The sequence below is a fragment of the Hylobates moloch genome, unplaced genomic scaffold, assembly GCF_009828535.3.
Source record: "Hylobates moloch isolate HMO894 unplaced genomic scaffold, HMol_V3 SCAFFOLD_1, whole genome shotgun sequence".
NCBI classification, from domain to species: Eukaryota; Metazoa; Chordata; class Mammalia; order Primates; family Hylobatidae; genus Hylobates; species Hylobates moloch.
In genome coordinates, this window is record NW_026652276.1 from 7,871,280 (window position 1) to 7,897,703 (window position 26,424).

At 43.6% G+C, this 26,424-nt stretch overlaps 1 protein-coding gene across 1 annotated transcript in view; it reads right to left on the bottom strand.

Moving 5' to 3' along the window:
* Positions 1-26,424, bottom strand: part of TRPM8 (transient receptor potential cation channel subfamily M member 8) — a 160,015-nt gene that overhangs the window by 85,618 nt on the left and 47,973 nt on the right. The window contains exons 2-5 of the mRNA XM_032753671.2: positions 24,566-24,615; positions 14,746-14,870; positions 5,729-5,850; positions 2,190-2,263 (exon numbers count right to left, since the gene is read on the bottom strand). Coding sequence (XP_032609562.1) covers positions 2,190-2,263; positions 5,729-5,845 — 191 coding nt within the window. The 5' untranslated portion in view covers positions 5,846-5,850; positions 14,746-14,870; positions 24,566-24,615. The remainder of the gene's footprint in view (positions 1-2,189; positions 2,264-5,728; positions 5,851-14,745; positions 14,871-24,565; positions 24,616-26,424) is intronic.

Below are 26,424 nucleotides of genomic sequence, written 5' to 3' on the forward strand. Positions count from 1 at the left end.
GTCATCTAGTGTGGCAAGTAACAGCAAAACCAGGGTATCAATATAATTAATCATCACTTCATTTGATGCCCTTGTCTGATGGGTAACTTGGATTACATTGAGTGATCCCACTACCCATGGAGAGAGAGAAATAATAAACATGGGGGATTCAAAGATTATAGAATCCTGCATCCTTGCATTCCTTCTGAGATGGGAACTGGAAGACCCTGAGGTGTTCCTGTGCTCCGCTTGTGCTGCTGAGGGCTGTGGCTGCCCACCACATCTCCCTTCATTTTGACCCAGACTTGAGGTGCAATCAAGCACTGTAAGGTGGACAGCCATAGGTTTCCCTAACCTGCATCTACTTCCCCTTCCACTAGTAAGTGCGCCCTGATTTTCCTTTGAGGAATCATGCCTTTCTGCACTGAGTTCACCTGGACACATCGCCCAAGCCTTGCCAATCAACATATTCCTCTGTCCAACTCAACTAATCCATCCTCCAGCCCCAGGGATTAGTTTAGAGATAGGCACATGCTCCAAGCAAGACCATTAAGAGCCATGAACATCAGCCCAGGACTTTTGATGGAATTGCTAGGAGCAAGGCCCTCTTTGCTCTAACTGGCAAATGGAAAGCTGATAACGCACAACCAACAATGACCATTTTGCCTCCAATAGTGAAGAGCCTGTCCATCAGAGAAGGGCAGAAACAACAGGCGGAAAGAGACAGAGTCTTGGCGACATTGTGGAAGCCCTGGATCTGGCTGTGCTTTTCAGCCACAAGATCCCATTATCACACCCCACAGAATCCCCGTTCCAGCTTCCACTTACGCCAGTTAGATTGAACATCTGTAACTGAGAATATGTTGAGGAATTTGTTCTGCCCAAAGCAATGCCATTCTTAGAAAGGGAGGCAACTGAGGGTATAGAGAAGGCACAGCCTTGGAATCAGAAAGCCTGGGCTCAAGTCTCTCATCCGTCTTCCGCTGGACATGTGACCATGGGTAAACTACTGAACCTCTCTGGGCCTCACTTGCCTTAAAGGTAATAACAGCTTCCTTGCAAGGAGGTTGATAGTATTAGCAATCCAGTATGTAAGTCCCATTCATGAAACATACAGGGGACAAACAGTGGACTTACAGAGCTTATACTTTGTCAGAATGACTCATGATGCATAAGTTTATACCAGTGACAAAGCAGAGATCTTTTAGTTTTTCTGGTGTTCATTTTCGAATTCACATGAAGTAAGAATTATGCTCTGAAGCATTATGGTAGGTATTTTATATGCTGCGTCATTGAATACCACAACCCATGAGGTATAATTTTGCTAGATTTTTAGGATAAGAGAATTAGTTTTAGAAAAGAGAATAATTGGCTCAAGGCCATGCAGTGAGGAGCCAGCCAAGTCAAGGTTGAAACCAAAGCTGGTTCTAAAGCTTTTTTCCTTATTTCTATATCCTTCCTCTGTTCATTGCCTCTGTTCAACAGAGAGTCTTTTCATTATAAACTACAGCAGCAACTTGCAATTAATAGCTAGAGTCTTTCTTGCATTGCCAGCCAACAAAAAAGAAGGGGCAGAGAGGAATAAGGAGAGTGGGAGGTAGGATGAAAATTGTTTAATTAGATTCAAATGCAACTTCTGCACAAAGGGTGAGCACTAATCGACCCATTCACTTACTTACTTGCTCATCAGCATTTATTGAAGATCTCCTATAGGCTGAGCTGGTGAAGCCTGCTTTTGTAACCCAGCCTTAATGTTCCAAAACACATGAGACTTAGAGTAGATGAACACTCAATTAGAAGGAAAGACCTAAAGTCAACAGCAGGGAAGAAAAGCCTGATGGAGGAGCCAGTAAGATGGACATATGTACGCATGCATGGTATTGCCAGCCAACTGCTGTAAAACAACTTTCATTACCAAGGTCACTCAGGTGGGTTCCCTATCTCATGGGAATACTGAAGAGAGTGACGGCCTCCCTCAGTGACTTTTCCAACTATTGCCAAAGCTGAAAATACCAAACAAAATTGTATAGCTCTAAGTAACAACTATAAGCTCCTTGCCAGATGCTTCCTGCGCACACAATGTTTCTGAGAATTATAAGATGAAGACGTCTTTAATAATGAACTAGGGAGCATTTGTTTGTTTGTTGTAAGGGTGGTTGATAATTTTTTTGAATGTGGAAAGCAAAAATGGAGGGAAAATAGTAGCTTACGTGGCCTTGGAATCTTTGGTAAAGAAGACACATTCTCGTTTCTTAAAATTTGCTTGAATAAAATTCGCCAAGTCCTTTGGAGAGAGAACATTGAATAACACATTACTAATTTATTCTCACTCCTTGCTGATATTGATGAATACTAAATATGATGTAACCCCATTTCCAAGGCTTTAAGGATTTACCACATATTCATAGCATCCAGCATTTGCTCATGCCTTTAGAGTACACAAAGCTTTTTTTTAAAGATGCATACATTAAAATTTTTATAACTAAATGAAAAATTTTTCTAAAAGTGATTTGGGCTTATCTTATATATAAACAGTATTATATACATACGAATTATGTTTTTCCACTTCTAAGGCTACCAGGGAGAATATAGGCATTGGATGATAGTTTTTCATAAATAATATATCAATGCAGATTCCCATTCCTCTTATGCTTGCTGTTTAAAAGAAGACATATTCCAAAAACCCTTCATAATTGTATTTATCCCTCCATGGGAGAGGTAGTTAGGCACATCTGGGACCTAATTCTGACAAAAAACCAAAAGCCTTTATAAACCAAAAGCTTCCCTTAAGTTAGGAGAAGCAAACTATTTGGAAACAAAGGAAAAACTCCTTTAAAAATACCTACATTCCTCAAAGTAGAAGAAGGTATTTGCATCATGTATGAAACATCATAATATTGGTAGCCAGAATATATAAGCACTGTACATCAGTAAGAATGAGACAGACAATCCAATGGGAAAAAAATGGCCAAAGACAAGAGTAAGGATTCATTGAAAGAGAATAACCCATAAACATATGAAAGGAAGCTCAACCTCATTCAGAATGAGCAAATGCAAAGGAAAACCACAGTGAGATCCCATTTCACACCCACCAGGTTAGTAAAAATATCAAAGGCAATCAACACCTAGCATAGTTGAAGGGGAGGGCAGTGAGACTTCCCCATCTATCATGGATGGGGAAGTAAACAGGTACAACCATTCCTGAATATTGTCCACTATTGCCAGTAAAGTTACCTCCCTGAGGAAGAGTCTCTGGTGGAGAAAGGCAGAATTGCCCCATGAATGACTTGCACACCCAGAATGCCTGGCAAAGCTGCCTGGCAATAAATATTCAGCCTCAGAGGGCTGCCTTTCCATCGGGAGTTAGGGCTGTTAGGAGCTTCCTCTCCCCGGCAATCCAGTGCCACTTCCCACAGGTCACCAGATACTGACAGCTGGAGTTCTCAGACAACTTTACACAGATTTGGCCTCATAAGACAGGCCACTGGCGCCAGAGCCAGCCCTGACTTCTTATCCCCCCCGGCAAGGCTTCCACCAGCCATGCACTGCAAAGGAGGAAGTCCTCTCTCCTGGAATGAAGTTCACAATGTACCCCCTTCCCTTCTCACCCTCTGCCCCTGCAGGACCTGCGGTATCAGAGAAGGGTGACCATGTGCCTTATCTTCCCAATCCTTTGAACATAAGTTTCCCCATAAGTCATATGTCTTAAACCCAGACCCCATGAAAGAGGGATGTTTACCTTCACCCACCAAGCCTCAACTCAAAGAATATTTTCCAGATAGACATGGCTTACACATCTAAGAATGTTAAAAGTGGTATTGCTGTTCATAGCAAAGACCAGAAATCCACATGCCATCCCCCTTGGGCTGAATAACCATAAGCACACAGTAGGGCACAGCATAGCCGTGAAATAAATCAACAATGGTTACACGTCTCACCGTGGATGAATCTCAAAAACAGTTTTGAGAGAAAAAAAAAAAAGGAACTCACAAAAAATACTCATAGTACAATTCCATGGATGTTCAAAACAGAACAAAACTAAACAATGTATTGTTTAGAGAGATACATATACTCAAGTCATAAAGTTATAAATAAAAGCAAGGAATGGGTAACACAAAATTCAGGATAGTGGTTACAGCCTCTGACAGGAGAGAGGAAAGCCAACGGGGCGGCCACATGGGGGCGATATGCTGTTTCTCAAGCTGGTGGTGGGCACAAGAACATTTTTTTCAATATTCTTTTTAAGCTGGAAATTCACCTGTATACATTCTTTTCTATGTATCTTTCGACATAAACATTTTGAAAGCAAAAATAGCTTCAGTGCTCACCTGTACAGTTTTGAAAGTCTGTGATGCCCATTTTTACTTGTAATTTTTTCATCCACTTAACTAATTTCAAGTCTACTTAACAGGCAGGAAGAAAACAGCTGTGTAAGCTGTGTAATCAATGATCATGGAAGAAGGGTGATGATTTTTAAAAACTGTTTTGTTGCTTAAAAACCCTCTGAAAATGCACTTTGCAGAGGTGTGCATGTGCTTAGGGGCAAAAAGGAACCCCCCCAAGAACTGAGATGCTCCTGCATGATCTCAGCAGTTCTACCCATAGGGATGCCTGCATCTGGGAGGGGGTCACCCGCAGGGGCTGAGGAGGGGAGACCCATCCAGCAGAAGGTCACAGCAGCAGGCTCGAGAAAGAGTCAGCCTCTGTCCATCTCCCAGGGCTCTGATGCTGAGGCCAGGTGAACCCCTCCAGAAGGGCCCTCCCAGAGGTGATTCGTCACTGGGGTTGAAGGAAGAGAGCAAGGGGGTAAACACCGGAAAAGCTACCACCGCCCTTGGCCCACTGTTTGCTTCTCCTGTGGCCAGGACTGAGGTGTGACTGGGGAGCAAGTGCAAGGAGGTGCTCAGTCCCCCAGGCATGCAAGTGCAGGGGTAGCCCCTGAAGGCTGGCACCTCCTTAACTTTTGCATCAGGGGTGCCTCACTTGCCTAGCCCAGGCCCTGGGAGGTAGACCCAAGCTAGGGGAGAGCAGGTTTTTGTGTGTGTGTTTGTGTGTGTTTTCTTACAGCTCAATGATAGATCACAAAGTCAGCCCCCATGGAACCCACCAGTGAGATCAAAATCCTAAACAACACCCCAGACCTGCCCCCCACCACCAATTCCTACTTTCCAAAGCTAGCCGCTATCCTGACTTTTAACACCATAGTCCAGGAGAACTGGATGTCAGGCTGGAATGTTGTCTTAATTTCTTGACAAATGAGAGTGTTGGACAGGATATGAGAGTGTTGGACAGGATCTGAGAGTGGGTGGAAAACCTGCAGGAGGGAACTCAGCCCAGCATCAGCAGAGCCAGGCAGGGAGAGGCAGAGAGGTGCTAAGGACACACCTCCCGCTGGCACCCAACCTCGACTCTAGCTCACCCAAGAAGCCATGACTGGGCATGTCTGTGTCCTGAAGGCAGCACAGAAGTTGGCTTGGAACCAGGAGAGACAGTGCGAAGGAGTGCAGCTAGGAGGCCATTACAAGAACAAATGCAGATAGACCCAAACTGAGACCCTGGCCATAGAGCTGGAGAAGGGACTGAGATTCAAGACTCAGACTGGAAGCAAGAGCACTGAGCATTAAGTAGTGAAAGGAATTTTAAAGACATGGCATTTAAAATTTCCTAAAAGTCAACGTGCAAATGCATGATTTGACACTTATGAAGATTAAAATGATAACCTTTCAAACAGGTGATGCGCATGACTTACACTTTCACTGTAAGACAAGTCTGTGCTCCGAGACGCGCTGGAGTACAGGGTCCGGGTACTGTCCAGAGTGTCGTTCCTTCTGTTCCTCATGCTGAGCCTGGCTCCCCGAAAGGACATCTTTTCTGTGACGATGGGTGGAGGGGATAAGTTTGGGTCACAAACAGTAACAGGGCTTCCTTCAAAGCTTCACCCCAATTCCGTTTTCCCTCCACCCTCTCCCCTTTGCCATGTGCAATGTCCCACGCTCCATTCGGCCCACCTTGGTCATTGTGCCCCTGCCCCTAATTCCTCTTCACCCTCCAAGACCCCGATGGCATTTCCACCCCTCAGCACATCCTCCCTAGCCCCTCACCCCTGAGTCAGGAACCCCTCCTGGGTGCCCCCTGTTTGCAGTGGCCAAGTGCATGGCCCCACCAGACTGCAAGCTCTGAAAGGGCAGTCTGTACCACATGCATCACAGTGCACTACTTCTGAGGGGCTTGCAATAGCTACTTGCTAAGTAATGAATCGAGGATAAAGGGAATTTACAGAGAAGACTATGGCTAGCAGCCTGTATTGGCCAGAGGACTTGGACCTCAGGCAGAAAAGACGACCCCTGCCCCTGAAGGGTGGTGGGTAGGGCTTGGAGGTCAGCATGTCCCAGGTCATCCTGAGACTCTAACGCCCAAGACTTCCCTCTTGGGCTCTGGAGCAGGCTGCTAGCCTGGGCATTGCAAAACCTTATCTGTCATGCAACGCTTCCTGGAGTCCCTGCTCTGTTTTTCTCACTCTAAGATGCCCCCATCCCATACTTTAGGAGGCCCCTCTCCCCTTGTCTCCCAAACTCTAACTCAGACCCACATCCCAAGCTTGGGACAAAACCCGTCAGTGCCTACTCAGCCTCTGGGGTTGTCCTGCAGACACAGTAAATGAAAGCACCATCCTTCCTGCACACCGTGTCCCCGAGTCCCCTCCTCCTGGCTCCAAGCTCCTCCCTGTCTGTCCCACCACATCCCAGCGGCAGTCCTTCCTCCTCACCCCTTCCAAGGCTCTCGCGTTGTCTCTGCGCTTGGCAAGGGGCCCTGCTGGTCTCCACCTCCCCGGCCTGACTGTGCCCACCTCCCTCTCTCTCTGGGCCTGGCTTTCCTATCTGGGGTCCCACCCTCTGTCCAGAATGCTCTTCCCCATACCCCTCCAGCTGTCATCTCCTGCTCATCCTCCAAGCTCAGCTTACTTATCACTTCTTCAGGGAGATGCCCCACAATGCCCAAGCTGAGCAAGTGCTCACCTGCCTGTGTAGCCCCTTCAACCTGCACCAAGCTGTGGGCATCATGATTTGTTTAATGATCTGTTTGACCCCTGTTAACTTGCTGAGGCCAAGGACTGTATCTTGTTCACCACTAGACTTCCAGGGCCTGGCACAGTGCATAAAGGAGATCTGCATACATATTTATTGGATGAATAGTTTGATTGAATCAATACCCCCTCGCAAATCCTCCTTCGGTTTGCAAACTACTTCCACGTCACCTTCTATAACTCCCGAATGCAGAAATGTCTAAGACACAGACCAGACCCACCACTCAGCCACACTCTGCTCTCAGACCCTCAGCCCAGGGGCCATAACTCCTCCATCCAGATCGCCCATCCCAGGCCAGCCACAGGCCTCCCACACCTCAGAGATTGGCACTACTTTAAAACGCACTCCGAATGGTTGGTCTAGACTGTTTAAAACAACAAGCGCTTCTTTTACTTCTCTCCCCAGGCATTTCAAAGAGAAGCTGGGAGTATTAATTGGCACTTTACATACATTACTGCAAAACCACACATCAATCCTGCAAGGTATTCACTATGATTCCCTTACAGCAAATTGCTTCTAAGTAGGGCACCAAGGCTTAGGAAGTGACTTCATTTGCCTTGAAATGAAAAACTGTTTATTTCACTGAAACACAAAAGGGGTATTTTTGCCTTCAAATCACATTTCTATCGAACAAAACATTGGGAAGCCATTTAAGAGATGCAGCAAATAGCCCTCCTCTGACATTCCGAATGCCTTTCTCAGCAGCTGGTAGTCTCAACAGGTTCTCTGAGACCAGTTGATATGCAAGTTGGTTGACTCTGGGTCTTGGCATACAGTCTTAGACAGCAGCTATCCCAGGACTGCAGGTTTGTTGACCTTCTAGACACATTCTTGCAGGACTTCAGGCTCGGAAGTAAAAGAAGCTTTGGAAGAAGGAACCTAAGGCCTGAGATCCAAGAGAAGCGATATAGGAAGAGAGCGGCTGGGTCCCTGGAGAGTGAGAGGAAGGGGTCTGCGGAAAAGGAGATGCCCCTGAAAGAGAGAGAACGGGAAAGGCAGGGGGAGAAAGCCGATCCCTTGATGCATCATGTGCCAGGGAGAAGTAACAAAATCACACTGCCAGATCCTGCAATCCAAAAGTCCCTGGAAAAAAAGGGGAAAGGGCTGGGATGTCCATGCCCAGCATGAGTCCTTCCGCTCCTGACTCGCCCACCTTGGACTTCTCTGTCAGTGTCAGGAGAAGGTCCCTGGGGATGATCCTAGCACAGCAAAGCCTAGGAGGAACCTGTGAGAAGCTTATCATCCATGGGGATGTCTTCTTATTGCATTCAACACTTTCCCCCCAACACTGTAAAAGTAGTTCTGTTTTTATTAGAGTTTTGATCTGGTAAAGAAAATCCTGACTGCAGCCTCCCTTCTCTTCTTTCTGCCCAGCATGTTCCCCTTATTCTGAAGTCCTGATAGTTTACTGATTCTAACCAGATATTGATCCGAAATTTTCACATTGATCATAAGCTCTCTTTACATGCAAACTCAATTTTGGCTGTTTTTGTTTTTTTCCAGCTTGGGACAGTTTGTTGTTGTTGTTTTATTGCTTTCTAGTTACAGCCTCCCCAGGGAGAAGAGAGAGTGAGGTGCTTCCCCAGGCACAATGGAAGCTGAGACTAGAAGTCTCAAGACCCACCAGTGAAATGTTTAATTGACAGTCGTCTTTATTTCTAATGAAACTTGCGCCCTAATCAGGTGTGGCAAAGACTGGCAGCATCGTGTGACCCAATGTCAAACCAGAGAATGTGCTTGAGATGTGCAGTGGATGCCGGCCCTTGGAGCCCTGCATGGTAACCTGGTGCCAGCAGCACTGGGCAGGCAGAGCACGGCAGCAGGGGACATGGGGCTGTGTCCCTCCACTTTAACCCACCCCACCAAGGAGAGAAAACCTTGGTACAGCTGCACCACACCTGGCTGTGGCCATTGCTAGAGGAGCCATGGAGAACACTGGAGATTCGTCATGTCAGTAACAGGACTTTCCAAAGAAGAGAATGTTCTACTTACAAGAGACAGTTATCAAAAAATCAACAGAATAAATCTTCCCCGAGATGAAGAAAGATTTGAGTCTTCACAATAAAAATATCACTGGGTCTGCTGCCAAGCAAAATTAATAGGGCCAGAGGTATCCAGATGAAATCATTTAAGTATAAGAATAAACATAAAAATGGCCGGGCACGGTGGCTCACGCCTGTAATCTCAGCACTTTGGGAGGCCGAGGCAGGCGGATCACGAGGTCAGGAGACCGAGACCATCCTGGCTAACACAGTGAAACCCGTCTCTACTAAAAAAAAAAAAAAAAAAAAAGAATAAACATAAAAACATACAAGCAATATAGCAGAAAAAAATTACTAAAGGAGAAAAACCAGGCTGGTATAAAACTTCTCTTCTTCAACACTATAAACTAGAAGAAAATGGAACAGTGTTTACATTTTTTTAAGAGGGAAAAGATTGTGATCTAGGAATTGTATCCTGAGCCAATTCAGCTGTGAGGGCAGTAGAAAGACACACTCAGGAATGGGGAACAAGGAAGGCAAACACACATAACTTTAGGCAGCTCTGGAAAGGGAGACAGGGAGGCTGGAGGGAAAATGTCAGATATAAATAATAAGTAGAGACGACATGGTAGAGGTTTTTTTTCAGTTTAAATGTTTATATTTTATCTCAGTGCAGAAAGAATTGAAGAAACTTACTAAAATATTACGTAAAACAAAGGAACCAAAGAGAAATAAATGAGCTGAGGATAAAATAAGAGAAAGAGACTGGTTAAGTGAGAGGCTTATCCAGCCACAGGGGAAGCCTGTTCCAAGGTCCTCAGGGGGCACTAGAAATCATTCCCTAAACTTACCAATGGCTAGAGCAAAGGAGCTGTAAGAAGAAAATAAAATTTTAGGACCTTCCGGGTTGATTATGCCAATGGGGAAAGTGAAGCTCTGAAAACAGAGTCACATAGCACGGCTATTTTTGCACAACCCTTGCTGACTGACTTTTGCAAGGGTTGTGCAAAACCAGATGGAGATGTGATACCTTAACCGGACTCCCCATCCTTCATTCTAACCTAGACTTAATGATGTTGGAGACAGAGACCCTTGCGACTGTAACCTCTTTACAATAGACTGTTAAGCAACCCCGTTAGAGTATAAACAATAGTAGTCAATCAAATCTTACATCTGTACGGTAGCCTTCATACAGAAAATGTGTTTCTGGCCGGGCATGGTGACTCACGCCTGTAATCCCAGCACTTTGGGAGGCCAAGGCGGGTGGATCACTTGAGGTCAGGAGTTCGAGACCAGCCTGGCCAACATGGCGAAACCCCATCTCTACTAAAAATACAAAAATATTAGCTGGGTGTGGTGGCGGGCACCTGTAATCCCAGCTACTCGAGAGGCTGAGGCATGAGAATCCTTTGAACCTGGGAGGTTGCAGTGATCCGAGATCATGCCCCTGCACTCCAGCCTGGGTGACAGAGTGAGACTCCATCTCAAAAAAAAAAAAAAAGATAAAAAAGAAAAGGTGTTTCTGTTCAGCACCTCTGGCTTTGCCTGTATAAATGATCTTCCCTTTTCCCCATCCCAGGTGCAGTGATCACCATCCTTTGCTGTCATTCTGCTGTCTGGATGGCTGCTCTCATCTTTGCACTTGAATAAACTCTTTTAATTGGATCCTGAGCCTTTTGATTATTTTAGGTTGACAGGATGAACATAGTCAATTACAAGCTTCGCAGCATCCATAAACTAACTTCAAACCCACATTCCCTCATACAGAGGCCAGGATGAAAAGAACTCCTGCATTTGGGGACAGGTAGGATGAGGAGGATGGGGTGATTGTAAAGGGGCAGAGTGAAGGGGCTTTTTTAGTGATGGAAGAGTTCCAAAATTTGGTTGTGGCAGTAGTTATACAAATCTACTCATGTGATAAAATTGCATTAAACTATACACACATGAATGAATGCATGTCCACGTGGTGAAATCTGGGGCCGGACGTGGTAGTTCATGCCTGTAATCCAAGCACTTTGGGAGGCCAAGGGGGGTGGATCACCTGAGGTCAGGAGTTCGAGACGTGCCTGACCAACATGGTGAAACCCCATCTCTACTAAAAAAATACCAAAAAATCAGCCAGGCGTGGTGATGGGCACCTGTAATCCCAGCTGCTCGGGAGGTTGAGGCAGGAGAATCACTTGAATCCAGGAGGCGGAGATTGCAGTGAGCCAAGATCACACCATTGCACTCCAGCCTGGGCAATAAGAACTAGACTCCATCTCAAAAAAAAAAAAAAAAAAAAGGTGAAATCTGATAAAGCCTTTGCATTGTGCCAATGCCAGTTCTCTGGTATTAATCTTATATGATAGCTATGTGAGGTGTCACCATTGAGGGGAACTGGGTGAAGAGTACACAGACCCTCTCTACACTTTTTCCTCTTCCACTTCCTGTGAAGCTATAATTATCTCAAAATAATAAGTTAAAAGAAAAATGTCTATGCCAAAAGCATGCTGGGCCACATAGTGGTAAATATCCCCGCACAGCCATGCAAGACTTACAGCACTAAACTTAGCCTGGCTATTTCTTAGAATGTCCTGAATGCAAGTTGAAGCTATGCCATTAAAGTAGAATTCAATGGAATTATCTCCACGGCAGGCCCAAAGGATGGGACCTTCATAGAGAGACAGCTAAGGATTTGTCCAGTTCTAGGATTTACTTGTTTAACTATGTAAAACTTTGCTTTCGTGTTTTTAGTCCATAATCTCAATTATTTTTATTTATGGTCTTTACTCTCAAAAATTTCAAATGGGCCTGATGAATTTAATGGAATCTTAATGATCACCATAGAGATAACCTCAGTAAAAATTAAAATCAAGATGGACTCTTGAAACACCATTCACATTTTTTCAAAACTTCACAATAGACCTACCATACCTATCAGGAGAGAGAGCAGTTACAAACTAAGGACCAACAGTTCCTACAGCTTCTCACACAGGAAACTATACATCATCCTGCAGGCTGACTCACTGGACTCATTAAAACTCAGAGCACTGGGCCCCACCTCAAGAGCATGAGACGTCTGGAGTGAGCCCCAGATTCTGCATCTCTAGCAAGTTCCCAGGTGCCAATGAGGTGGCCTCAGGACCATATTTAGAGGACCACTGGGCCACAGATCACACCAAGGACCCCCTTGTCCTTAAACTGCAATAAAATGTTTCCAGAGCATATAATCAAATCTTTTCAAAACACATGCAGGTAACTGATGGGATGTTCAGGAGGCAATATCATGTTAATTTTGGCTTTGTGTTCTTGTGTAGTCACAACTTGAACGTCTGAACATTACAATTTGTCCTGCGTGCACATGAAACATGCATCTCCAACAGACCAGGAACACCATCCAAATGTCAGTAATAAATAATTGCTATGTATTTTGTCATGTCTATTATGTGCCAAGCACTGTACTTGTAATAAAATAATTATCCATACAACTCATGGCAAGATGGATCCATGTAAATACTCTTTACATGGATACTTTAAAGAGTATTTACATGGATCTGTCTCCCCATGAGTTATATGAATTATTATTTTCTCCTTTAGATGGATGACAAACCAAGGCACAGAGAGGTTAGGTAACTTTCCCAAAGTCACACAGCTGATAAGTAGAGGATGCAGAAGTCAAAATCAAGCAGGCTGGCCTGAGACCCAATCTTAAACATTAAGCTAATTTATGCCACTTTAATACAGCTTTAAGAAGAAATAGATTGTCATCTTAACAACATATTAGTACACTGCCAAAATTTAAACAAAGGGTTACGAATCTCATTTTGTTTGTTGAGGGGAGATGTTGGCCATGGTACTACTTTTATTATCAATGGTCATGAATAATTTTAAATAGTCTAGAAGTCACTCATGAACAACAGAATATTCATGCATCCTTTGAACTCAATACAAAAAAAAATAGTGTGCTATCTTATTATCCTAATAAAAAAAGACTCCCGGCATGTTTTATAAGTTGCTTTTTAGCCCACCTATCACCATGGTCAAATCAGTCCTAAAGTGTCATTTTCAAGCAGGATTGTCTAGTTCTAAGTCTCTTTCTGAAAAAAAAAAAAAAATGGGATGGGAGGAGAAACAAGATGTTTTCCTTTGCACACTGAATGAGAGAGGAAAAACTTGTTCATGCTCTAAGGAAAATGCTCCAAAGGGCCCCACACCAAACCCCATCTATCTCCACTCTTTGAGCCATCAATTATTCATGAAAATGGTGAGTATAACACTTGCAGAAGCCTCAAATATAAATGACACCATCCAGAGAGATCTCCTCCACTCTTATTTTGGCAGGGGCATAGCAGTGGTGCATACAAGGGTTACAATACCTGAAAAGGTCACTAGGCATCTGTGCCTCCACATCTCAGTCACCACCAGGAGAGAGTTGAGATTTATCTTGTTATAGGCATTATCCTGTTTTTCTAATTGCCTCTATCAGCCAAATTTTTTTAAGTTTGAATAGATGGATGAAAACTAGGAAAATAGCAAAAGCCAGTGGAGGCTCCCGAAGTCATTGACCCCAAGGTATCCTGCTCCAAAAAGCAGAAGTGAGAAACAGGAGGTAGATACAGGCAGCAGGTGATGCTCCAAGATGCTATTTGCTGAGAGCCTCTTAGAATAAGAGGAAAGGCAGGGGTCCCTATGGAGCCTGGACCCCTACTGTCTTCACAGGTGCCAAGAATGATATCAGTTCTTAGGCAAGACAAAGATAGTAACAATTATTATTATAAATTGTAATGTAATTATAATTTATAATGTAATTATATTATTTATATAACAATTATATTATTTGTAATATAATTATAAATATATTGTTAATAATAATAGCTTTTTTCCAAATCATAAATAAATATGCATCCAAAGTCACAACCTTGGAAGTAAGTTCTTTGCGCTGTCAAGATTTTGACAAGCTAAAACTTCTATCATGATCAGTATCTTTGTATCAGCACATATAGAATAGGCTTAAGGAATCACCATTTCCTTATGTTCAGCTCAAGAATCCTAACACTGAGAAAGTCAGCACTGGCCATAATGGATTGAAAATTAAATGGAAATAAAACTTTAATTATTCATCCAGACTTTCAGTGTTTCTCTCTTGCCTCTGAATGATACAAATGATGAGCCTGTTTCAACAGGCTGGAAGAACGGAAGGAAACACAGTGTGTAAAAACAAGCCAAATATACCCTCTCCTTTCATTATGAAAGAATATTTACTATTTGAATGCATTATTTCTTGGTGTTAATTTACATTTCACCATAGTCTTGATTCAAGAAAAACTTGTTTTATTATGTTCCCAATAGGATTGCTTCAGATAGTCAGTTGCAGAGTTCAGATGCCAGTGAATTTTTCATTAAAGCTCATTTAGGGAGTTTCTAACTCCTTCAATCAGAAAAAGAAAACTGTAATTGTATTTAAAGTCATTCAAAAATCCAGCAAAGATTTCAACATTTCTAAATAAATCTAAGTGAGGATTAGATATATCTGTGAACCGCATTTTGCTTATGCCCACAACTCTTTGAGGAATTTAAATTTTTGTCTTCCTTTAGTTTCAAATCTTCATAGAAAAACTAAATGATGCCCCTCCCAGAAACACAAACTCACACTATTCTACAAGTTACAGCAATGGCAACATTTAAGGAGAAGCAAAAAGCAAAAGTTGATGACATACCCTAAGTGGCGGTTTTTATCAAGCAGGATTTTCTTTCACCCAAGGATCCTGCTGGTCTCTCAGCACAGGAGGAGGAAAGCTTTTATAACCGGAATCTTCTTAGCCCCGCCTTCTTCTCTGAGGTTCTTTTAAGCAGAGGAACAAAAAACTTAAGCCACTGAAATTGCAAGAAGACTCCTAAAGCCTCCAAGCACAGTAGCAATTTAGCAATGGAATACGAGTAGGGAATGGATAATTAGCGAACATGGTATTTTAAATGCTACTAAAGAAATGATACCGCTCTTAGCTTGACAATAACACCATAGTATGAAATCATACTAATATTTAATTTCTGCAATTAATGGCACATTTTAAAAACCACAAATAAAATGGGAAATGCTCATTATAGAAAGCAATGACAAGATTAATTAATAAATTAAAAGCTCTTAATTAAGATTGGGAAAAAAATTATTAAATAGAGGAAATTTAACCAACATTGCTTTTTTGCAGATTTTGTGAGCTTTCCTCATACCAACTAAATGTAGTATTGGGCCGGGCAAGAGGGCATCGTGGAGGTGAGCAAATCCAACTTCATTAACTTACAGCTATTTCCTGTCCCCTTTAAACTACACTTTGGAAGAACTCTCCTAGAAGAAATAAGTAACAATTGTCAGTGGGCAACTTTCGGTCATTTTCCTTAAATCATGTGCCACAAACATAATAGTTATATTACAACTAATGTTCCTCTGTTTTGGCCATTATTTCTATTATATTATTTTCATATGAAGCACGTCATAGAGAAATACAAATAGAATAGTGTATTTTAGGAAGTGATTGCACAAGACATACACTTGCAAAAAGGTTAGACATGAAAGAGAAGGAGTGTGAAGGGGCTTTTTGCAAAGGCGGAGAGATTTGAGCAAGGTCTGAAAGGAAGGATAGGGTTGTAGTGATAACTCCTGCAGAAAGCATGTTCAATTCAAGAAGAAAACCCCCTCGACAAAGACAGACAAAAGACTCCAGACAGAGGTCTCAAATTCAAATATTCCAAAGCTCAGACAGGTCATAAAGATGAAGGAAGCAGGCAAGTGTAAGGTAGTAGGGAAGGGTGGGGGCTGTGGAAAACTGGAAATGATAGATTTGAATGAGGACCCATGTGAGAAGAGATCCAGCCAGAAACAGAGAGAGAGAATCAGAGAAATCTCAGAATTACTCTAAATATGGGTCCTAGGACTAAAAACTCCCATACCCAGCATGGTCCCCAAGCACAACTATAGCACTGCACAGGGGAGCAAGTCGATCTGAGGAGCAGAGCAGCAAAATGAGCTTTTTAGATGTTAGAAATATTGAGCCAGCCGGGTGCAGTGGCTCATGCCTGTAATCCCAGCACTTTGGGAGGCTGAGGCGGGCCGATCGCTTGACGTCAGGGGTTCAAGACCAGCCTGGGCAACATGACAAAACCCTGTCTCTATTAAAAATACAAAAATTAGCCAGGTGTGGTGGCACGTGCCTGTAATCCCTGCTACTCGGGAGGCTGAGACATGAGAATCCCTTGAACCTGGGAGGTGGAGGTTGCAGTGAGCCAAGATCAGGCCACTGCACTCCAACCTGGGTGACAGAGTGAGATTCTGTCTCAAGAAAAGAGAGAGAGAGACAGAGACAGACAGAGAGACAGAGAGGGGGAAATATTGAGCCAATTAATTAAGCTCATGTGGACTTCTCTCATTTATTTTCTGGTTATTAAGCAAGTCTTTTGTTCTATCTCAATTTTCATTCTAAATCCAAACTTGTTTTATCCACAACAGATAATGTATGATCTGGCCTGAACAAGTTGTATTCAAATATCTTTAGCAAGTCCTTAAAATCGTACGTGAATGGATCCTTGCTGTAAGTAAGCATTCTCACGAAACAGGAGCGAGAGAGATGGAGATAAAGAGGTATAAGTAGAGGTGTACATATATAATGTACAGATTTACCATTTCATCCAAGATGCAACAAAATGCCCAATGCATCTAGCAAGGTAGATAGAAATTGTTTTGCTTTGTTTTGTTTTTTTAAGATGCTGGATTGTTGCACTATCTGTTAATGCCAGAAGGTGGCTGCCCTGAGCAACCTCAGTCACACAGAGACGTTTTCAGCCACTTACTCCCCAAAGCAGGTTTCAAAAGTGAATTAACAGCATTGTCCTTGCTCATCCCTGAACACCTTCCTCCCCCACTAAGATGAGCAGAGCCATTCTGCATACTTCCAGCTAAATGTGTAGACTCAGACTCTCAGCTCAGCTTCCCTATTTTTGGTGCCATGAGAAAACATTAAAACTGAACAAACTGTAGGTGGATGACGATGATGGTTACAGACCAATGTGAATGCATTGATGCCACTGATGCTGCACTGTACTCTCTGGCTGAGTTTGCTGCACGGGAGCTGGTGGAAGGGACATGGCTCTCTGGTCAGTGTGGAAGGCCTCCCACTCTGGGCATTCCATGAAAAGTCTGCCCCTGTGAAGAGTCCTGTGGAGGCTGCACTGCAGCCACCCATGAGCCTGCCTCCCTCTCTTGATCGTATGCAGGAAGCTGGAGTTCTGGTTGGGTCCTGATCTTACCTTCTTGGCAGGAGCCCAGGCCTCCCTCTGAGGCCTTGATGAGGAGAGAAGCCTCAGGTAGTAGTTGAGGGTCCAGGGGCCACTGGTCCACACTGCAAAGAAGAGGCTGCTTCCCGCCACTAGTAAAAGGAGGACTGGCAGGGCTCATTCTGCTCCTCTCATTAATCTTAGTCCTAGCCAAGTGTGGAAGGGAATTTGACACACTGGTAGCAACTGATGGAGGTGGGCACATACTCCCAAGTTAGAACTCTGGTCACTCAAGGGCATCAGGTGTCTTTTATAATAAGCCTTGTATAGGAGGCACAGACACTCCCTGACACAAACTAACTCCTGAGAAGAGCACATTGCAGCTGATGAACACACAACTGGGAGGCCCATCAAGTCATACATCCTTCCTCCCATTGTGCAAAGGGTGCAGTGGGTGCTACCCATAACCCCGTCTCTTGGCCTCTCCTGGTAGGAGACCCAAGATCTCACCTTTTGCAGGAGAATTAACAACTTACCCTTTACTTCTGCAGGCTCCACAGCTTCTGTCCCCCTGCATCCTCCAACCATCCCAGCCACTGTTTTATAAACTTTAATATAGGTGTAGGTCATCGGGAAGAAGAAAGGTTACCATGGCACCATAGGTGCAAATATGTAATGAATCTGTTGCCAAGACCCTGGTCCTTCCCAGTGAGTGTATTCAGCCTAACACCATGGGCTGACCATGCCAGCTCCTGGCATATCAAATGCTAAGAAAGCTCTGAGGGCAGTAAGTATAGGGCATCTGCTCCACCACAGTGGACTAGCTGAGGAAGCCTGCACACAGTGCTAGAACATTGCTTTCATGAGCAACACAGGCAGGTCCCAAAGCATAGCCATGGCCCAGGAGGAGGCTTGTGGCACCTCATCCACACAAAGCCCTTGAGTTCTCCAGTACCTGTGCACAGACAGCCCTTGTATCCAGCCTCTGAGCTACCCCCTCCCATACATACAACACCCTCTAGGCCTCTCAGTGGCCCAGGCCTCCCTCACTGTTTGTTCATTTTAGTCCCAAAACTGCAGTTCCAACCGTTTTCCTGGCTGTCTTCAAAAATGACCTTCCTCTCGGACTACAGCCTTCAGTTCACCATCTCTGTTCTAGAAAGTGCTCCACTCTTTAATATTCTGTGACCTATACACTGACAGTCAAAAAGAAGCCAGATCCTTGGCTATGCTTCCTATGTCAACAGCACGGCTGCTTCACTACCTCACCAACTCAACATTGCTTATGGTTTAGGCAACTCATCCATCAAGAACACACCATTCCATAGGAACTGTGGCCTGTACCTCAACTTCTCTGATATAATTTTGAGTCTGGAAAAGTTTCTAGCTGATATAGTGCAAGTTAACATAGAGATCCATAGGACCCTCTAGCATGCAAAAGAACAGTACAAATAATGCATTTATAGGTCCCAGAAGCAATGACCTGATGGGAAGCTCCTAGCATAAAGTGTGCTTCCAACATGTATAGCCCACACTTGCCAACAACCATGGAATCCTTCTCAGCCACTCAAGTGATCAATCCTATTAAAAACCAAATCTATGCAACTCTACCCACCTTCCAAAATCCCCTTCTGCCTTCAGCCCTCCATTTCACATCCCCAGTAATTCTGCAGTAGAGTAATAAAAAGTGATAAATAATGCTTCTCAAACTTTCATGTACATATGAATCATCTGGGAATCTAATTGAATGCAGATTCTGGTTCAGCAGATACAAGATGGGACCTATGACGCTCCATATCTAACAAGCTCTTACCAGGTGAGCCAATGCTGCAGGTCCACAGTACACACTTTGATAGCAAGGGCGTAGGAGGTGCCAGACTCCTGTCAGCACCACGGTCAGCTCCAAGGCCAGCAACACGGAGAAAGGCAAGAACCAGAAGAGTGGTCCAGAGAACGCCCACCAGGCAAACCCAGGGCTCTCTGTGTCTAGGGGATAAGAGGTCCCTCTAGATTTGGTGCTCTTCATAAGTCTCCCCAGTCCCTGGAACTCTCCCCTCCCTGATGGAATCAGGTCTAGCCAGCTCCTTCAGACTCTGTTCTCTCTGTGTCTCTTCCAGTCTCAAGCAAGAAGCTCTTTTTCCAGTTCTGAGTTCAAGGTTCAATGGCCAGATGGCTATTGGCTCAGGCTGGATTGCCCTGGGCCCCTTATTTAAGCTTCACATCTTCCCAGATCCATTGTGGGTTACCTCACCAGGCATCTATGGAGCTCCATGCTTCTTTAGAGATTAAGTTTGTATTGAATAATTTGGGAACCTTGAAATATCGGTACCACCCCCAGAGAACTATCCTTCTACCAATGTTATAAAATCAAAGAACTCTCCATGAGCCTGAATAATAAAACATGACATTCTAATGGGTATATGAAAGGGACAGATGCTTTTATTCTATTACAATAGCTGTAATTTGAATGAGTTTTTCACAATTTGCTTTATTCAAGTGAGGGTTTTTATAAGATCATCCCAATTCCTATTCTCTTGTTCAATCTCAACCAATGTGATTTACTCTTTCCTAACTATAAATGAATCCTACTATTGTATTTACATAAATGTCTTTAACATCATTGTTCTTTCTTTTTAACCTGATATATTTCCCATTCTGAACTCTATCTTAAGGAAATTATTTTCATCCCTTCATGAAATGAGAAAGAAAGCTGATCTTCTCTTGCCCACTGTCTTCTTTTTCCAAGGAAGAGAATGGAACATGAGAGAATGAATGGGGCCTTGCAGTAATAACCACAGATCTCAGTTTCTATTCTGATATGATTAGTTACTGTAGGAAAAACACTTTGTTTCTCAGTTATCCAGAAGACATTCAGGGGATATACAATTTTTGTACTTAAGCATATTAAGGCAACTGCACAGAACAGACTCAACTGTGGTGAATGTTAAGGTGTGTATCCCAATAACATCTCTCTATAATAATTAACATAATTCCCAAAGGATTAAGCAATTGGCATCTTAGTGGGTCATTGATGGAATCAGGGCAGAGTTTTGGCTCTCTCTGATGTGTTGTATAACTTAAGTTACCAGGCTCTATGTTGATGAGTCCTTCTGCTGTCACAGCTTTTGTGACACCATTTCAGGCACAGGACTACAGTAGTGAACATGGCAGATCATGCCCCTTCCCCAGGGAGCCCACATCCCGGACAGGGGGACAGACAAACAACAAACAAAAATGCCAGATAGTGCCAAGTAACATAAAAACTAAGACAGGGAAAAGGAATAGACAGCGGCAGGATGGTTTTTTCAGATCGATGGTCCAAAGAAGTGTTTCTGCAGAGGTAAGAATTGGGCAGGGACCTGAGTGAAACAAGAGAGCCAGAAAAGAGGACCTGGTGGGGAGCAAACGCAGCCCAGGCAGACAGGAAAGGCGAAAGTCTGGATTGAGCTTGCCAGGACCGAGTGAAGGAGGTGGAGAGAGGAAAGAGTGAGTGGGAAAATAGCCAGAAGTCAGATTATATGAGACTTTGTAGGCCGTTATAAAGATTTTGGCTTTTATTCTGCATATCATGAGAAGCCTCCGGGAGTTTTAAGCAGGGAAAGGAGTGATTTTGTGAGTCTTTGAAACCATCCTGCTGGCTGCAGCACACACAGGTGACTGGGAGGTGATTGGGGGGCTGGTGGGGTTCTGTGTTGCCCAGTGGTCCAGGTTAGAGATGAGTGTGGCTTGGACTTCCTAGGGTGGGGCCGTGGAGGTGATGAAATGTCATCAGATTTAGGGTGGTTGTGATGGTAAAGAGCTGGCACAATTTACTGATGGGTTGGAGAAGGACACATGGATGACTCATGGGGAATGGTATGTCATTCAGCTCAGGAGGTCTAGAAGAGAGCAGCAAGAAGGGCAGAGCTGAGTCAAGACACCCAGGGGACAAAGCAGGAGCTTTCAACTCTTTCATGGTCATGAGGAGCTTTCCTCAGTTATCCCAGGTGCAAGGGGCCACAGGAAGCTTTTCAGTGAACTTTCTATCAGGTATCCAAGTTGTTTCACATGTGAGAACCCACACTAGAACTTGGAACAAGAATGAACAGTAGATGATACAGACAGAAATAGAGATGGAGATAGAAATGGAGTCGGAGACAGAGATGGAGATGAGAATGGAGGTGGAGATGGTATTGGGGATGGAGAGAGAGAATAGAGATGCCAATTAACAAGGACCAAGAATAATGCAGACTCCGAGACCAAAGAATTTGATGTCCACTTACATAAATGTAAATAATGACAATTTGCCTCATATCTTTATACTAAATCTTTCAGCGTAAAGCAGAATTCCATAGTCATTAAGTGTTCTGTCTCTGGAGGCAAACCAGCCTGTATTAAAGCCCAGGTTCCAGGACAACCTTGGGCAAGTTTCCTGACCTCTATAAGCCTAGTGTCTTCACCTTTGACAATAACACTGCCTGCAGAGATCTGTAAAGCACGGGCATCCTAAAGAGTAAAGAATCAGTAAATGTGAACCACTGCTGAGACAGAGGTCAACTCCTTATGCAAGACTGCGTTCTAATAGCAATGTGTTAACATCCCTCAACTGTCGGACAAGTTCCTTGACTCCAGCTTGTCAATGATGTCGATAAGCAAGGAATTAGAAAGAGGAGATGAAATGTAAAGTAGATAATTTCAAAGAGGCTCAGAGGAAACAGGATTTAAATATCTGCATTCAAGTACTAGTAAAGCAAACAAGGTTAGGGGAACTCGGCTTTTGAGGAAATACTTTTGCCCTGACTGCAGCCCAAAGATGCTTCAGCTTTTGAATGTGGGAGAAAATGAAACTATTTGTATATTAAAAATTCAAATAGTCATCCATTTGGCCTATATGACCTTGGCCTACATGACCTCTATCCCAGTTTAGAGCTCCAGGCACTAAGAACCCATTTCTTCCCTTTTATCTGAATTACCGAAACTTTGCTTGAAAAGACAAAATAAGTTCTGAGTGATTTCTGACCATTTTTATGTGGTAACGGCATGGGAAGAAAAACACATTCCAGGCCCATTCGGGTTAGCAGAACTGCTCCATCTTCCTTCTGATCTAGGGGACAAGAAACCCATCCCAAGACAGGGAAGATGCTGAATGCTACTTAAAAGCATGAAGGCTATGGGCAGTGAGGTGTAATGGAAAAGGGAACATGAAAAGCAATGAACAATTAGGATTATTAGAAATATTACCATCCCGCAGAGTGGTTTCTGAATGGAGACGGGTTCAAATGCCAGAGACAAAAATAGCCAAGCAGCCCCAGATAATTGAATATTTGCCCCCAAAGTAACCTGATGGAAAAGACATTTTCCGAAAGGGAGAATGGGCTCCACAGAGCGCTGGCCCCTGGGAACCCTGTCCAGTATCAGCTGGCTGCCAGCCTGTGGGCTGGGGGCTGCAAATTCAGACATGATTAAGGCAGAACTCCACATGCAAGGAATTCAGTCTTGTGAAAATTGAGATTGTTAGAAACAGGTTAGAAACAGGTACCTATTATTAGGAGGTTCGAGTCTGTTTTGATGAGGTATCAAACAAGCAAGGATCTGTTCAGCTTTTGGCCCTTATATCCATACTCTAATAGTGATATCTCAAGCAGGAAGGTGTTAGACCATTTACCCAATAAAGAATTTCTATTTTTAACATTTCTCCAATCACAAACACTCTCTACATTTACGTGCATGTGTGCACACTACCCCGTGACATTAGCTAACATCTGTTGAGTACCTGGTATATGTCAGCACATTTCTAAGTGTTTTACCTGTACAGACTCACTTAAGCTCCCAAGAAACCTGTGAGTTGGTGCTACTGGTATCATCATCCCCATTTTATAACTGAGGCACAAACAGATTAAGTAATTTACCCATGGTTACATAATCGGAGAGTGGTGGAGGCAGGCTTGAAATCCAGACAATCTGGTTCCAGGGTCTTTTTGCTCAATCTCTTTGCTGAACCTCATGAGGCACACGTGTGCACATGCACACACACATACACACATGCACGTACTCAGAGTCACTCAGAGAGACAGGTTGGCCCAGATGAAGCTCAAAGAGAAGATGAGGCTGTTCCCACTGCCTTCTTAAGCTACACCTTAAGCTTAAGGTGGGAGAAGTCATGTTTTAAGGAATCTCCAAGGATTATCCTTAATGTCTCCATTCATGTGTCTAATAAGCACCTCTGACTTAATAGGTCCCAGAGTGTTTGATTCCAAACCACACCCCCAATCCAAACCTGCATCTCTTCCCCACATCAGCTCTTTACACTATCAGCCAGTATCCTGGAGTCATCTTTGGTTCTTCTCTTTTTCCCTTGCCCAATCCACCAGTAACTCTTGTCATTTCTGCCTCCAAATCTGATTCAGTGTATTCCAAATCTGACCATTTTTCTGGTCACTGCTGCTGACCTCCTTCATCCAAGATGCCACCATCTCTTTTCTAGAAGTTGGCGACAGCTCCTAGCTAGTCTGTTGGCTTCCAATTTGTTCACAGGATCCATTCTCCACACCCTCTTCCAAAGTCATCCCTTCAAAGCACTTCTTGGATTATATCAGTCCCCTTTTCAGAACTGTCAGATGGCTTCCCATTGTAGTCAGAACAACCCACTGCATATGATAGTCTACAACAACCACTCCAAATGATGGTCTACAGCAACCCACTCCAAATGATGGTCTCCAACTACCCACTGCACATGATGGTCTACAACAACCCACTCCCTATGATGATCTACAACAACCCACTTCAAATGATGTTCTACAGTTACCCACTCCCTATGGTGGTCTACAACAACCCACTCAAATGATGGTCTACAGCAACCCACTCCCTATGATGTTCTACAATAACCCACTTTAAATGATAGTCTACAACAACCCACTCTTCATGATGGTCTACAACAACCTACTCCAAATGATGATCTACCATAACCCACTCCCTATGATGTTCTACAACAACCCACTCCCTATGATGGTCTACATTAACTCACTTTAAATGATAGTCTGCAACAGCCCACTCCTTATGATGGTCTACAACAACCCACTCCAAATGATGATCTACAACAACCTATGACCTTGTCTCCCTATGCTCTCTCCCTTGATTCCTTCTTGGGCTCTTAGTGCTTTTCATTTTATATCTACATCTCCTTCCCGCAGATCTTCTAGTACCTGGCTGCCTAAAAATATATAAGGCAGAGGTTAAGAGCTCAGGCTGCAAAAGAGGACTGCCTGGGTGAAAATTCCAAATTCACCATTTTACCTGTGTAATCTTGAGCAACTTTTGTAACTTCTCTGAGCTTATTTCTTCACCTAGAAAACAATGAAAATAATAATAGTATCTACCCAGAGTTCTTGTGAAAACTAAATGAGTTAACCCCATGTAAAACACACCAAGCAATATTTTTCTTAAGAACTGTTCACCATTGTGATTATAACTATTAATATTATCAATATTATTATTAACAGAAAATAAATTATGATTTGAGCTTGGACTTTGAAGAGTCAGACCACCACTCACCATTGGCTATGTGAACTTGGTAACCTCTCTGTGCAAATAGAAAATAGAATTTTCTTCTTTGTTAAGTAGAAATTCAACAAATGTAAATGTAACAAATGGAAATTTATATCATCCTCGGAGATATTTAATTAGTTAATACAGATAAAGCACTCAAAATAGTGCATGGCACACAGCAAGCATTCTGAAGTGCTCATCTTTTTTTGTTCGTTTCTTTTGTTTTTCGAGACGGAGTTTCGTTCTTGTTGCCCAGGCTGGAGTGCAATGGCGTGATCTCGGCTCACTGCAACCTCCTTCTCCTGAGTTCAAGGGATTCTCCTGCCTCAGCCTCCCGAGTAGCTGAGATTACAGGCATGCGCCACCATGCCTGGTTAATTTATTGTATTTTTAGTAGAGACGGGGTTTCTCCATGTTGGTCAGGTTGGTCTCAAACTCCTGACCTCGGGTGATCTGCCCGCCTTGGCCTCCCAAAGTGCTGGGATTACAGGTGTGAGCCACTGCGTCTGCCCCATCATCATCATTATTATATTCTGAGTATTATTATCTTCTTCCAAGTGTCTGTTCAGCCATTCTATCATCTGGAGGCCCTTGCTCATCACCCATCCTAGCCACTCTGTCATATCAGCTTGCCTTGTTTTTCACCATTGCATTGACCACTACTTGACATTAGTATCTTCAGTGCAGTGTTATACATCATTGATGGTCTCTCTCCCCTTCTAGCCTTTTCACCAGTGTGTCCCCAGTGCCAATAGCAGAGACTGGAATATGGTGGGACTCAATAAAAGTCAAATGAACAAGCGTCACATTTTTCATGCATGGAAAGGCTCTGTTTGCACGAGGACTCTGTTCTCTGGGATTGTTGTTCTGCTATGCAAGTTCATGGCCAACCATCATTGCACATCAAATCTTAATGGAAGGTCTCAGTGATTTTTCCCTAAGTGCATTTTGCTGTTCTCAAGTTGCTGCTGCTCGAGCAGCTGTCTGCATAGAGGAAGGACCTCAATGGCAATTCTCCCTTGGCTTATGTGCTCAGACACACCCTCTCATATGTACCTTCTCCTTTTACTCATTGATTTATTCTTTAATTTATTACTCAGTTCATTCATTAACCTAGCACTGATTTAGTGCCAACTATGTATGGGCCTAATGCAGAGCACTGAAGTTACAAAGATTCATAGGAATTGGTGCCTACTTGAAAGGAGTTACAATATAGCCAAGGAGGAAGATACAAAAATGGATAATTAAAATGCAGTGGGTTTACTGATGAATGCAGGCATTGCTTTTATAGGAGTCCCCAAAAGGGACAGCAACATGGTCCAGGGGAATAAAAAAGACTGCCCCTCCACCATGTTCCTGAAGGAACATGAACCAAAACACAGGGTGAGGATCAGCAAATCGATGGGTGTGGCTAGAGTTTGGAGTAAGGGGTGCGGTGTATGTGGAGGACAGGAGATTGAGTAGGTGGGCAGGGGAACTTCTGTGGCCTGGCAGAGGACTTTGGAACTTATCTTGCAAGCAACACGTAAGCACTGAACAGCCTTATCACAAGATCAATGCCAGATTTGGGATTTAGGAGATCACCCTGTGTCTCTCTGGTGCTCAAG